The following is a 15190-nucleotide window of genomic DNA, read 5'->3' as shown; positions in this document are numbered from 1 at the left end:
AATTGCAGATGACACGTTGCCTGTCTGACTTGTCCCCCCTCGCAGTGGCAGCATGGAGCCCGCCTTCCACCGGGGAGACCTCCTCTTCCTAACAAACTTCCAGGAAGACCCCATCCGAGCTGGAGAGATTGTGGTATTCAAAGTGGAAGGAAGAGATATTCCCATAGTTCACAGGGTCATCAAAGTTCATGAAAAGTAATGTATTGCCTTTTTCATTAGCATTTAAAGAGAATCTGTATTGTTAAAATCGCACAAAAGTAAACATACCAGTGTGTTAGGGGACATCTCCTATTACCCTCTGTCACAATTTCGCAGCTCCCCGCCGCATTAAAAGTAGTCAAAAACAGTTTTAAAAAGTTTGTTTATAAACAAACAAAATGGCCACCAAAACAGGAAGTAGATTGATGTACAATATGTCCACACATAGAAAATACATCCATACACAAGCAGGCTGTATACAGCATTCCTTTTGAATCTCAAAAGATCATTTGTGTGTTTACCTTCTGTCCACTTCTTCTCTCATGCACTGAACATTACAGGCTTCCTGCAGACAGCTCTGCATGTGCCTGTGTTTGTAATTCCTCAGTATGTGTCAGCCAGCTACTTTCACAGCCTAACATAGGAGGATTTTTATCCAGCTCTCTTCTATCACTGATAAGATAGCAGAGAAGCTGCTGGCTTATGTAAATAAAACACACACTGAAGTGTGCATAGAGGAACAGACCAGCACAGAAGAGTTGGCAGCCTTCCAGACACAGGCCGACAAGTCTGACAGGGGAAAGATACATTGATTTATTACGGAGACCGTGATAGTACAAAGTGCTGCAGTGAGCCAGAACAGATTAGAATAGGTTTAGGAACTTGTAGGATGGTAGAAAAAACGTTGTAATTTTTGTTACAGAGTCACTTTAAGAGGGAGTTCATGTTGATACATTTGTTATGTCTGCTGTAATAGAAAATCACTAGACCCACCATAACAGTGCAAATGGTTTGCCAGACGAACAGGGCTATGCTCTTTGGACACAATTTAGCCTGCTTGAGGCTCTCAAAGGAATGGTCAGACTTCCTCTTGTTTACCATTAAGTTCACTGAACATACTTGGGAGGGATCTACTTGTATAGTGAGGGATAGGAGGGGTCTACTTGTATAGTGGGGGCGAGGTGGAGGAAGGGCCTATTTGTATTGTGGGGGTGAAGTGGAGGAGGGGCCTATTTGTATAGTGGGGGTGAAGTGGAGAAGGGGCCTATTTGTATAGTGGAGATGAAGGGGAGGAGGGGCCAGTTTCTTATATGCAGTGTCTAAGTCTATAGTTATGTTCGTTCTATTAGCCTCGAATCTAACCCTTTGTTGTTTTTCAGAGAAAATGGAGACATTAAGTTCCTGACCAAAGGAGACAACAATGAAGTGGATGACCGAGGTCTATATAAAGAAGGCCAGAACTGGCTGGAAAAGAAGGACGTTGTGGGCAGGGCGAGAGGGTGAGTTGATGGTGCTGATTAACCAGAAGCAGCTAGGAAATGCAACAGAGGGGCATTGAAAAAATCTGAGCTTAGAGCAGAATTTCTTGTTGCGGCTCTAAAAGATTATTTTTTTTTTTTTTGCTAATGATTTATTATCGTCACATATGCTGATCAGAGAGTAGAGGCAATTATTAGAAATGTTCAAATTACCTCCTCCTCTCAGTGGTTGTATTTGTGACATGCAGAGCAGATCCGTTGATTTGGGTGCGAGCGACGCCTGTGTTAATTTTGGAAACAAGGCAATGTTGCAGCTGTGATGCGCCAAAAGTTGTGGGAGGGGTTACTTTGGGTGCAGGTGCATGGCTATGACATAACCGAATGCTCAGAACGTTACACTGTAGCAGAACTCTCATAATGCCAGGGCTGACCGGTTAGTGTGAGGGGAGAGCAACAGGGTTCGGCTATAATCTAGTCAGATCCTGAGGGTTGGTGTCAGGTGGAGAAGGAACTTAATGTTAGGCAGGAGAATACATTGTTATGTGTTGAGAGGAGGGAGCTTAGTGTTCCACAGGGGGACGTGGCATTAGGTGTCTACAGAAGGGAGATTAGTATTTGGCATCCGCAGGGAGGGTGGTTAGTGTTGGGTGTCCACAGTGGGGAGGTTAGTGTTGGGCATCCACAGGGAGGAGCTTAGTGTTAGGCATCCACAGGGAGGAGCTTAGTGTTAGGCATCCACAGGGAGGAGCTTAGTGTTAGGCATCCACAGGGAGGAGCTTAGTGTTAGGCATCCACAGGGAGGAGCTTAGTGTTAGGCATCCACAGGGAGAAGCTTAGTGTTAGGCATCCACAGGGAGGAGCTTAGTGTTAGGCATCCACAGGGAGGAGCTTAGTGTTAGGCATCCACAGGGAGGAGCTTAGTGTTAGGCATCCACAGGGAGGAGCTTAGTGTTAGGCATCCACAGGGAGGAGCTTAGTGTTGGGCATCCACAGGGAGGAGCTTAGTGTTGGGCATCCACAGGGAGGAGCTTAGTGTTAGGCATCCACAGGGAGGAGCTTAGTGTTAGGCATCCACAGGGAGGAGCTTAGTGTTAGGCATCCACAGGGAGGAGCTTAGTGTTAGGCATCCACAGGGAGGAGCTTAGTGTTAGGCATCCACAGGGAGGAGCTTAGTGTTAGGCATCCACAGGGAGGATCTTAGTGTTAGGCATCCACAGGGGGGAGCTTAGTGTTAGGCATCCACAGAAAAGAGCTTGGTGTTAACTGTCCACAGGGAGGAGCTTAGTGTTAGGCGTAGGGCTAAACGATTTTTGGTTTTAAACTGAAAATCGTGATCAGAATCGCATTTATTTCGCCAAACACGGCTGGGTCGTGCCCGGAATTGGGCTTGGCACAAGAATACAGGGCATGTACATAGAAACATATGAGACAACAAAGCATAGAACATCTCAAAGAACAATACTTTTCAAACACATCTGGTTCCAAACATATACGTAATACCTTTCCAAACACATCAGCCATGTGGTGGTTTATATGCAGAAAGTCATGGGGGGGGGGGGGGGGGGCAGCCTACGGGGGGAGAGAAAGGGCAGAGCTTATAGAGTTCAGCGAAATTACAGCTGAGGGGAAGAAGCTGTTGTTGTGTCTCGTGGACTTTGTTGAGATGGACCGGTACCTCAGATACCTCTGCCCCACGTGGAGATGATTGAAAAATCGGTGGCCAGGGTGGGAGGAAACCTTGGCAATCTTCAGTGCTCTGGAGCGTAGTCTGGCATTGTAGAGGAAGTCCAGGGCAGGGAGTGTGTTCCCGATTATCCTTTCCGCTGACCTGGTGACCCTCTGTAGTTTGCGTCTGTCGCCTTCGGAGGAGCCAGCATACCATACAAGGATGGAAGAACAGAGGACGGATTCGATGGTATAGAAGTTCATCGGGTGTTTTTGTGACATGCCGAACTTCTTCAGTTGGCGAAGGAAGTAAAGCCTCTGCTGGGCTTTCCTCTGGGTGGAGACCGTGTTAGCCTTCCACTTCAGGGTGTTAGAGATGGTGGTGCCCAGGAGGCGGGCACAGGGCACACTCTCCACCACCATTCCTCCAATGTGCAGTGGAGGTGGCGAGGAGGCGTGTTTCCTAAAGTCAATGATAATCTCAACGGTTTTTGCATTGTTGAGGACCAGCTTGTTCTCCTTGCACCAGTGGCAAATCCTTTCCACTTGATGGCGGTAAGCCTGCTCGTCATTATTGGAGATCAGGCCAACTATGGTGGTGTCGTCTGCAAATTTGATTACCTTGACAGAGCTTGCTGAGGATCTGCAATTGTTCGTATACAGGGAGAACAGGAATGGTGACAAGACGCAGCCTTGTGGAGCCCCTGTGTTGGTTGTCTTTGATTGCGAGGAGGTGGAGCCCAGCTTTACCACCTGGGATCTGTTTGTAAGGAAGTCATTGATCCACAGTTGGAGTGTGGGGTGGACCCCGAGCTCAGACAGATTCTCTAGTAGTATATGGGGGCTAATGGTGTTAAATGCTGAGCTGAAGTCGAGGAGGAGGACCCTGGCATGTGAATTTGGTTTGTCGAGGTGATTGTAGACAAGCTCCAGACAGATGTTAATGGCGTCGTCGGTCGACCTATTTGCCCTGTATGCAAATTGGTATGGGTCTAGTTGGGTTTCTGTTTTGTGTTTAAGGAGTGGCAGGACCGCCTTTTCGAAAGTTTTCATTATGACCGATGTGAGGTTGACAGGCCTGAAATTATTGAGGTCGGACGTGCCCTGCTTTTTGGGTACAGGGATGATAGTGGACCTCTTGAAGCATGCCGGTACTCTGCCACACTGTAGGGACTTGATGAAGACGGAGGAGAGGATAGGAGCGAGCTGCTAAGCGCATGTTTTCAGGCAGGCTGGAGACACTCCGTCAGGGCCCGAGGCTTTCCTGGCCTTTATCCTGGACAGGTGGCACGCCACGTCCGACTCGCTTATGGCCGGGGGAGGCAAGTTATGGCCAGGTGGTACTGCGGTATGGGGTGAAGTAATGGGAGCCTGTAGCCTCGCAGGAGCCTCTTTCTTCTCGAACCTGCAGTAGAAGTCGCTGAGGTTTTCCGCCAGCCCAGTGCTGGGAGGTGCGCTTTGGGGGGGGGGGCTTGTAATTGGTTGCAGCTTTAAGCCCTCGCCAAACAGCTTGTGAGTCATTTGTGGAGAGGTCCTCCTTCAGCTTGTATGCATGTCCTTTCTTTGCATTTATCAATTCCCTGTCAAGCAAGTTTTTTGCCCTCTTGTATTCCTCCCGGTTCCCGGACTTGTGTGCGGCTTCCTTGCTTCTGCGCAGTTGCCGAAGTTTCTTGGAGAACCATGGCTTGTCGTTTGGGTAGAGTTTGTGAGTTTTTGTTGGTATGCAGGAGTCCTCGCAGAACCTGATGTACTAGCTCATGTTGTCTGCCCACTCATCCAGGTTTGGTGCTTCCAGGGCCTTCCAGTCTGTGCAGTCAAAGCAGGCCTGAAGTTGAAGCTTGGCCTCGCTTGACCACACTTTGGTTGATCTAAGGACTGGTTTTGCAGTTTCAAGGCGCCTCCTGTAGGTGGGAATCAGGTGGATGAGGCAGTGGTTGGATGTGCCCAGTGCTGCCCATGAGGTGGCTTTGTAGGCGTCCCTCAAGACCGTGTAGCCGGTCAAGAGTGTTCGCGTTCCTAGTGGGGCATGTGATGTGTTGATAGAAGCGTGGAAGCTCCTGGTGGAGGTTGGCCCTGTTAAAATCCCCTAGGATGATGAACAATGAGTCTGGCAGAGTTGACTCCCATTGCATGACAGTGTTACTGAGATTGCGCAAGGGGGTAAGACGATCTTGAGATCGTCAGAGCTGCGGTTTTGCTGCGGTTTTGTCTGCTGCTGGTACATTACTCTGCTCCCACCTCAGTATGTAAACAAAACAGAAACATTCCCCTGTAGGCGCTGGAGAGGAGGACCATGTGTGCTGCTGGTTGGGGAATGATAGTGACCGACGCTGAAAATGTCACCTCGCTGCTGCTGGCTGGACAGCTTCTACTAATCACCCAACTACTGCTTCACACAACTATTACACTCATCATCTCTCCTGAGCACTGATAGGTTACATCGGGAGACACTGCTGTCATGCCACACAGTACTGAGCAGTGTATAGATAGGAAGGCAGCTAGATATATTATGTAGAGGTAGGGGAATATATAAATCAATACATATATCTACATAATCTAGTGATTAGTAGAAGCTGTCCAGCCAGCAGCAGCGAGGTGACATTTTCAGTGTCTGTCACTATCATTCCCCAACCAGCAGCACACATGGGACAGGCAAGAGAGGGACAACGCAGTAATAGTAATTGTCGCAGACTGTCCCCTGCCAGGTAGAGAGCAACTGGATGTCGGATCGATCTGATCCATCGTTGTATAGCAAAAATCGTGTACAGAATCGAAATTTCCTGAAATCGTTCAGGCCTAGTTAGGTGTCCAGACGGATGAAGTCCAGGATGAAGTTAGTGCTAGGTATCAATGGGGGGGGGGGGGGGGGGGGGGGGGGGGGGGGGGGGGGGGGAGGTTAGGCTTCCACAAGGTTAATGGTTAGTTTTAGGCGTCCACAGAGTGGAAAGTTAGTATTAGATGTCCACAGGCGAGGTGTGAGGAGAGAAGGGAGAACATCCAGATATTACTATTACAATTTTCTGTGTCCAGATTAACAGTACCCCATACCAGGGCTGTGGAGTGGAATGGGAGTCAAGGAGTCGGAGCAATTTTAAGGTACAGGAAGTCCCTGACTTACAAATGCCGCCGATGTGAATGCCCGCCGCGATGACGTCGCAAAGTCAGGGGCTAACTCTTGTGCCCCCTTTCCTAAAGCAGAGTATGCGCAGAGGAAGCCACAGCAAGTCTCACCTCTTCCACGGCGGCCTGGGCCAATCAGAGACGTCCTCTCTCCCTTCACACCGATCCTCCCAGCGGCTTCACTTGCGTCCCGTAATGACGCAATCAAAAGGAGCCCCCGCGGCACCTTCTGATTGCGTCATTACGCAACGTTAGTGAAGCCGCTGGGAGAAACGGTGACGGGAGAGAGGATGTCGCTGATTGGCCCGGGCCGCTTTCGAAGAGGTGACACTTGCTGCGGCTTCCACTGCGCATACTTGTGCTTCTCGTGGCACCGTTCCTAAAGCAAAGGTGGGCTCAGTGGAGACACAAGGGAGACCAAGGAGACACAGAGGGGGACACTGGAGGCACAGGGGACAGAAACGGCACAGTGTTCCCACTTAAGAATAGATTCAGGTTAAAAACAAACCTAAATTCTCTCTCGCTCGTTTACCGGGGACTACCTGTACTTTGAATCATTGGTTTCATAAACTAAGGAGTTGGAGTCGGATGAGTTTTGTACTGACTCCACAGCCCTGCCCCATACAGAAATATAGTGGGGACTGTATGATTGTATATGTATTATGATTGCAGCAGGGACGTTGTATGGTGAGCTCTTCTGAGGTTCAGTTACTGATGTAATTTGTTAAATGAACTCTGTACAGCGCTTCAGAAAATGTCAGCTCTGTATAAATGCATAATATAGTAATATATGAATTGCAAATACAGTAATAACCTGCAGGCATCGCAGATCCGCTGTGTTCTACACACACAAGCGATTCCCCGAGTGTTGTGTGACTGACTGGTAATCCAGCTAAGCCTGATGAAGCTGGTCGTGCAGGAAACCTTTTCAGGTAGGAAAGGGGAAGTGTTAAATGACCTGGAAAAATAGCCGGAATCAATGCCTGTTTATGACACGCTGCTTCGCTATGAGGTCTGATGGAAATTGCAGTTCAGCTTTCAGCATCTGTCACCGGGTAATTTACCACTGGAGACGACCGACAGTCCTGAGCGTCTGAAATGGACCTGTCAGGAGTCCACGAGTACAGACCTGTCACTCGCTAATGCGGCACCTGCTCTGCGCTGCTTGTGTGCTAAAGTGACCACTGTACTCCTCTTGTTTTATTGGTTTATATTGTACTTTTCCTGAGACTTTTCACATGTAAGCTATCCCTCCAATTAAAGGTCACCCAAGGCGTAAATCTATATATATAAAAGTGTGTGTGTGTGTGTGTGTGTGTGTGTGTGTGTGTGTGTGTGTGTGTGTGTGTGTGTGTGCCGCGATCACGCAAAAATGGCTTGGTATACAGATCCCTTACTACCTGGGATGATATGTTCTGGGGGTCTCGCGGCCCCCCTGCACACATGGGCGGAGCTACAAACAGCGAATCAGATTTCACCCATTCAAGTCAATGGAAAAAATGTAAAAGGCTGCCATTCTGCCAGTAATCAAGCCAGAGTCCCCACACATGGCACAGTTGGTCACTTGGTGACCGAGGTTACAAATCTAGGAAAAGTGGGCGGAGCATAAAACAGCCAATCAGTGAGAAAATGTAAACTGCAGCCATTCTTAGACTGTTAATCGCAGGGTTCTCAAACTTGCCACAGTTGGTCACTGGGTGAATGCGATTAAGATTCAAGAAAGTGGGTGGAGCCCTAAAAAAGCCAATCAAAATTTACCTATTGATTTTCAAGGGGAATTTAAACTGCTGCCATTCTTACACTGTTAATGGTAGAGGCTTCAAACTTCCTACAGTCGGTCTTTGGGTAACTGGGGTCCAAATTCACTAAAGGGGCGGGGCCACAAACAGCCAATCAGATTTCCTTGGTGGATAAACTGCTTCCATTCACACATTTTTGATGCCAGGAACCTGAAAGCTCACAAACTTTGTCATTGAGTGACTGTGTGGTCCAGGTTACAAAAAGTGGGCGGAGCCAAGACAAATTTGACTAGGGAAAATATAAACTGTAGGCATTCTTACACCGTTAATGGCAGAAACTTTGCACAGTTGTTCACTGGGTGAATGAGATTAAGAATTTGGAAGGTAGGTGGAGCCTACAACAGCCAATAGAAATTCACCTTTCAATTTTCAAAGGGAATATTTAAGCTGCTACCATTCTTATACTGTTAATAGCAGATGCCTCAAACCTGGTACAGTCGGTCACTGGGTGATTAGGGTTCAAAATCAGAAAGGGGGCGGAGCCACAAACAGCCAATCAGATTTGTTTATTTTTCAATGGGAATATACAAAGTATTGATACCAAGGACCCCAAAGCTGATAAACTTGATAGTGACTGTATGTCAAGGTTAGAAAAATTGTGCGGCGCCAACAACTTAATTTTTTACATGGCAGGGTTCCCAAACTTGACACAATTGGCCACTGAGTGACTGGGATTAATATTCAGAAATGTGGGTGGAGCCTAAAAACAGCCAATCAAAATGTACCTATTGATTTTCAAGGGGGAACATTTACATTACATTTTACTCCGTCTAATCTGGGCTGCGTGTGTGTTCCAATACACCAAGCGTCACATGCTAATCATGTGACGCTTGGTGTAATGGAGCACACACGCAGCCCAGATTAGACGGAGAGGACAGCGTGCTTCTGAGCCGACAGCTATGCGCCGGCCAGAAGTGAAGAGGGAAGAAATATGTCCAGGTCAAAGGTCAAGCAAGTCGCCGGGACACCGGCATGAATAGTGCACGAACAGCGGCAGACGGAGGGGGCAGGAGGAGGTCACAGTATGTACTTTTGACCCCCCACACACTGGAGTTATCTGTTTATTCAGCTGTGGTATCCTTTAATGGCAGAGGTCTCAAACCTGATACAGTCAGTTATTGGGTGACTGGGGTCCAAATTCACTAAAGTGGGTGGAGCCACAAACAGCCAATCAGATTTTTTAAATTGATTTCAGCCATTCTGTTATTGGCAGGGTTCTCAAACTTGACACTGTTGGCCACTGGGTGACTGGGACTAATATTCAGGAAAGTGGGTGTAGCCTACAACAGCCAATCAAAATTCACCTTTTGATTTTCAAGGGGAATATTTACATTGCTGCTATTCATACACTCTTAATGGCAGAGGCCTCAAATCTGGTACAGTCAGTCACTGGGAGACTGGGGTTTAAATTCTGAAAAGGGAGTGGGCCAAAAACAGCCAATCAGATTTTTTTAATTTCAATGGTAACATGCAACTTTTTGATGCCAAAGACCACAAAGCTCATAAACTTGGTCAGTGAGTGACTGTATGTCAAGGTTAGTGGGCAGAGCCAAAAACAACTTTTTACATGGGGAAATATAAATTGCAGCTATTCTTACACTGTTAATGGCAGGGTTCTCAAACTTGACACAGTTGGTCACTGGGGGACTAGGATTAATATACAGAAAAGTAGGTGGAGCCTACAAGAGCCAATCAAAATTCACCTATTGATTTTCAAGGGGAATATTGAAACTGCTGTCATTCTTACACTGTTAATGGCAGAAGCCTCAAACCTGCTACAGTCAATCATCAAGTGACTGTGGTTCAAATTCACTAAAGGGGTGGAGCCACAAAAATCCAATCAGATTTGCTTTTTTTGGATAAACTGCTTCCATTCACACAATTTTGATACCAGGAACCCAAAAGCTCACAAACTTGGTCATTGAGTAGTGACTGTGTGTCAAGGTTACAAAAAGTGGGTGGAGTCAAAAACAGATTTTCTGGGAAATTGTAAACTGCAGCTCTTCTTCACTGTTAATGGCAGGGTTCTCAAACTTTGCACAATTGGTTACTGGGTGACTGGGATTAATATTCATAAAAGTGGGTGGAGCCTAAAAAAGCCAATCAAAATCACCTGTTGATTTTCAAGGGGAATATTAAAATTGCTGCCATTCTTGCACTGTTAATGGCACAAGCCTCAAACCTGGTACAGTTAGTCATTGGGGTTCAAATTCAGAAAAGGGGACAGAGCCACAAACAGTTTCATTTCTTGGAAAATACAAATTATTGATGCCAAGGACCCCAAAGCTCATAAACTTGGTCATTGAGTGACTGTATGTCCAGGTGACAAAAAGAAGGCAGAGCCAAAACCAAATTTAACTGGGAAAATGTAGACTGCAGGCCTTCTTACACTGTTAATGGCAGGGTTCCCAAACTTTGCCCAGATGGTCACTGGGTGACTGAGATTAATATTCAGGGAAGTGGGTGGAGCATATAATAGCCAATCAAAATTCACCTGTCGATTTTTAAGGGGAATATTTAAATTGCTGCAATTTTTACACTGGTAATAGCAGATGCCTCAAACCTGCTATAGTTGGTCATTGGGTGACTGGGGTTCAAATGCTGGAGAGGGGCAGAGCCACAAACAGCCAATCTGATTTGTTTAATTTCTATGGGAATATACAAATTATTGATGCTAAAGACCCCAAAGCTCACAAACTTGGTCATTGAGTGTTTGTGCATTAGGGTTAGAAGAAGTGGGCGGAACCAACACCTGTCAAATACATACCCGGGCAACGCCTGGCAATCAGTGGGTGGAGACAAATACAAATTTCACTGGGAAAATGTAAACTGCAGCCATTCTTACACTGTTAATTGGAGGGTTCTTAAACTTTGCACAGTTGCTCACTCAGTGAATTGGATTAATATTCAGAAAACTGGGTGGAGCCTACAATAGTGTATAAAGTTTCACCTATTGCTTTTCAAGTGGAATATTTAATTGCTGCCATTCTTGCACTGTTAATGGCACAGGCCTCAAACCTGGTGCAGTTGGTCATTGGGTGACTGGGGTTCAAATTCAGGAAAGGGGGTGGAGCCACAAACAACCCATCAGATTTTTTCATTTCAATACAAATTATTGATGCCAAACACCACAAAGCTCACAAACTTGGCCATTGATTAATTGTTAGGCCCGGTTCACACTTGCGGTGGCCCTCCGGAATCGCCGTGCTGGAGCCGCACCGCTTGCAGAACGGACGGAACGGACGCACGGCATAGCAATGAAAGCCTATGCGTCCGTTCACATGCGTCCGTTCTGCCAAACCGGAGCCGGACCGGATCCGGGCCGGATCCGGACTCCGGCCTCCGTTCCAACATGCGCTATTTTTTCATCCGGCTCCTCCGGCAGCCGTATCCGGGGCGGAGCCGGACTGCACCATCCGGCCAATACAAACCAATGGGAACCGGAGAGCGCACAACACACTGGCTGAGAAACCCGGATGTTCTACCCCACTTCCTATGGGGATTGTTGCGGCGATATTGGATGGGGACACATGGGCAAGCATTTTGGAGTGGAGCAGCACAGCTGGATCCGGATCCGGAGATGTTGGCAGCATGTCGGAGGTGGAGGTGAGTGCTAAACAGCAGAGGGCCTGATTCCACAGGTCCCCCTTCTGCTGACCTCCCAGACCCCAACTTTTTTTTTGTTTTTAACGAACTTTTGCCAAACGGATCCGGATCGCATCCTGATGGACACCTGATGCAACCTGTCCGGATCGGATCCGGATCAGAACCGTACGGTTCCGATCCGGATCCGGTCAGGTCATCCGGTTCGTTTGGCAAACAACCGCTAATGTGAACCGGGCCTTAGGGTTAGAAAAAGTGGGTGGAGCCGACACAGCCAAATATATTCCCGTGCAACACCGGGCAATCAGCTAGTAAATTAATAAAATAAACAATTGTATCTATCTTCCTTCTCCAAAAAATGATTTTTTAAGATATTGCAGTTTTATTTTATGTTTAAATGTACTTTTTACGTTTTAACTGTTTTATTGTTTTTGCTCAATGACACATTCATTGAAGAATGCAAGAGCTAAAATCTATGAACTATTGACCCTTTTTATCTCTTTCCTGCTCTCCGAAGCCATTTTCTGCTAGGAAAATGTTTTATAGTTGGAATTTCTTATCAGTGAGGGTCACACTGTAGTCACTTCCTGTCTGAGTCAGGACTGAGTCAGCCACTTGCATAACTGATATTTAACTCTTTCAGGCAGAGAAAGGAAAAAAAGGAACACAGCATAGTTATTTGTGTGCTAGGCACTGTGCACTGTACATACCCATGTCTATCTCATCATGCCATGCCGCGATTCTGGAGCGACTGCAGTACAGTGCTTAATAAAGCGCTGACCACGATCTCTCTGAATCGTGGAAGTGTGAGTGATTCTACCACAGTAGTAGCAGTAAAATCATTAGCGATAAACTGTAGCGTTTTGCTCTTTTTAGATGTGAACAGGGCCTAAAGGAGTGTGTGTGTGTGGGGGGGGGGGGACAAGAGGTGGGGTACTATGCAGTATTCATCAGGGCTGTGGAGTCAGAGTTGGAGTCGGGGCAATTTTGGGCACTCGGAGTTGGAGTCGGAGTCGTGGTTTCATAAATTGAGGAGTCGGAGTCAGATGATTTTTGTACAAAAGCCACAGCCCTGTTAAGTATTAGACTAAGGGCTTGATTCAAAAAGCAGTGCTAACTGTTAGCACGCCTGTGAAACCCCCTTAGCACGTCTAAACGAGCTTTTCGCGCGCAAAACTTTACGCACGCACTGCACAGAGCGCAGGGCGCTCCGTGCGAAGTGCCCATTAAAGCCTATGGGACTTAGCGCGCGCATAGGACTTTGCATGCGCAAAACTTTGTGCGTGCTACTTAGCACGTGATCTGATTCAGTAATTCGGTGCTAACCTACTTAGCACCCTGGTTAGCACGTCTAAAGACTTTAGACGTGCTAAGTAGGTTAGCACCGCTTTGTGAATCAAGGTCGAGGAGTCGGAGTCGGGGCCATTTTGGGTACCTGAAGTTGGAGTCGGAGTTGTGGTTTCATAAACTGAGGAGTTGGAGTTGGAAGATTTTTGTACCGACTCCACAGCCCTGGTATTCATACAGGCAGTGTGTGTTTAGCTTATCTAGTAAGGAGTAAAACTTGATGGGAGCATTAAAGAATCCAACTTGCAATCATATTTAAACAAGTTATTATTATTAATTATTTGTTTAAATATATAACAACATATTCCGCAGCGCTTTACAAAGCACAAGTTACAATCGTATCTATGAGAAATCCGACATGCTGATCGACCAATTATTTAAGGAAACAATGGATTGTTCAGGATCGATTGGGCCCACCAGCTTCTCTGTTTTCATACAATGTGATCTGAATAATCTGATCGAAAAGACGATTGTTCACTAAAAATTGTACCGTTAAAGGGCACCTTAAAGAGACTCATAGATGAAAAACTAAGAAGAATCAATGCTTACCCGGGGCTTCCTCCAGTCCCTCGCCGTCCTCCGCACCGCTGTTCAGCCACAATCAGCCCCGGTAACTGGTAACTCAGGCACGTCAGTCTGGGTCTTCTGCGCATGTGCGGACCCCCCCCCCCCCCTGCGCGTGCACAGAAGACCACGACTGAGCAAGTTACCGGGGCTGAACTGCAGACCGAGGGGGGGCGGCGAGGGACTCGTGTTTATGGGGCTGGAGGAAGCCCCGGGTAAGCATTGATTCTTCTTAGTTTTTCATCTCTGAGTCCCTTTAAAGAGAACCTAAAAGGGGAAGTAGTGTCCCTAGGGGGTACTTACCTCAGGAGTGGGAAACCTCTGAATGCTAAAGAGGATCCAGCGCAGTAGAGTGGACCCGATTGGGCTCGGCTGTTTCTGCCGCAGCGTGAGCGGAAAGCCACTGGTGCGACTGCGCGCAGGTGAGATTGTTGTTGTTTTTTTTATACGGTAGTGCCAGCGCTGGATCGGGCTGGCTGAGAAGGATGAGGGAGGCCTCATTCAGATCCAGAGGCTTCCCCTCCGGAGGTAAATATGTTGAACTCAGAACGTTCTCTCTGCTTTAAAAAAATAAGCAACAGCATTTTATTGTTAAAGAAAATCATGTATTTGTTACAGCTGATACAAATCCTGCAATAAATCTGTAGTGTCTACTTCCGGCTTTCATGGAAGCAGACCTAAAGTTAACATTTTGTGTTTATATATTAGCTGCTCTGCCATGGCACAGGAGATTCCTGAGCTGACACAGCTGAAGAAATCATTTTACACTGGTGATTAGTCACAGATGAGGGGAAATTAGACATGCTAAACTCTCTAAATACATACAGAGGGCATTTTCTCTGTGTTTTCCTTCTGTCCTGTGCAAGATTTCAGGTCCAGTGTTCTCCCCAGGCTCTTTTAGGCGGGTGCTCCACCCGGCTATCCTTTGTGACCACCCGGCTGTTATCTGCTCACGTCCTCCTATGCTGTAAGGAGAGAAGCGCTAGCCCTGCATTCTCTCATCTCTCTCCACCCGGCTATTTTTTAATGCCACCCGGCTACTTTTTCATACCACCCGGCTGGAAAAAAAATTCTGGGGCGAACACTGAGGTCCACTTAAAGAAGGACCATCATTTGATGAAGGGGAAATCTGCCTTTTCTCTGTTTCGATTGGGTTGTGCTATGGAATCAGATTGCATCAGATTAGTCTGTGTTACTCTAAAGAGGCAACCAGATGAAAGCAAAAGGCTGTTTATGGCTACAGAGTAATCCTTGTAGTATATCTTCTCGTTTACGCATTATTTTTCCTTTCCTTGCTGTGCAGCGCCTTTCAGCAATAAAGCGGTTTGCATTTCTTTTAGCATTCATTGTGGCCTCCATAAAGGAAATTGCATTTTTATGTTATTCAGCCTTGCGTGCCGGCATTATGTAAGCTGAAAAACCCTTCTGTGCCTGAATAGAATAAAAGATGACTCCGCCGATCGCGGCTCGGGCCGCTTCCGGCACAACAATCGCACATGTCGACATTTCATTCGGGCGGCAAGTTATTCCTTTATTGCTAGTTAAGTGGCCTCTTGTTTCCTCTTATAAAGATCCATTAACCGTTCGCCGCTCTCAGCCGCATCTAAATTCATTACCGCCCGCTCCGCCCTCCTA

The 15190-nt window shown here is 47.0% G+C and overlaps 1 protein-coding gene across 1 annotated transcript in view; it reads left to right on the top strand.

Annotated features, from left to right (window-relative positions):
* SEC11C (SEC11 homolog C, signal peptidase complex subunit) overlaps nt 1-15190 on the top strand; it is a 69979-nt gene that overhangs the window by 40381 nt on the left and 14408 nt on the right. The window contains exons 3-4 of the mRNA XM_068271855.1: nt 46-195; nt 1359-1478. Of these exons, the coding sequence (XP_068127956.1) occupies nt 46-195; nt 1359-1478 (270 nt within the window). The remainder of the gene's footprint in view (nt 1-45; nt 196-1358; nt 1479-15190) is intronic.

This window comes from Hyperolius riggenbachi, chromosome 1 (assembly GCF_040937935.1).
Source record: "Hyperolius riggenbachi isolate aHypRig1 chromosome 1, aHypRig1.pri, whole genome shotgun sequence".
NCBI classification, from domain to species: domain Eukaryota; kingdom Metazoa; phylum Chordata; class Amphibia; order Anura; family Hyperoliidae; genus Hyperolius; species Hyperolius riggenbachi.
This window is presented reverse-complemented; position numbering and strand designations above follow the sequence as displayed.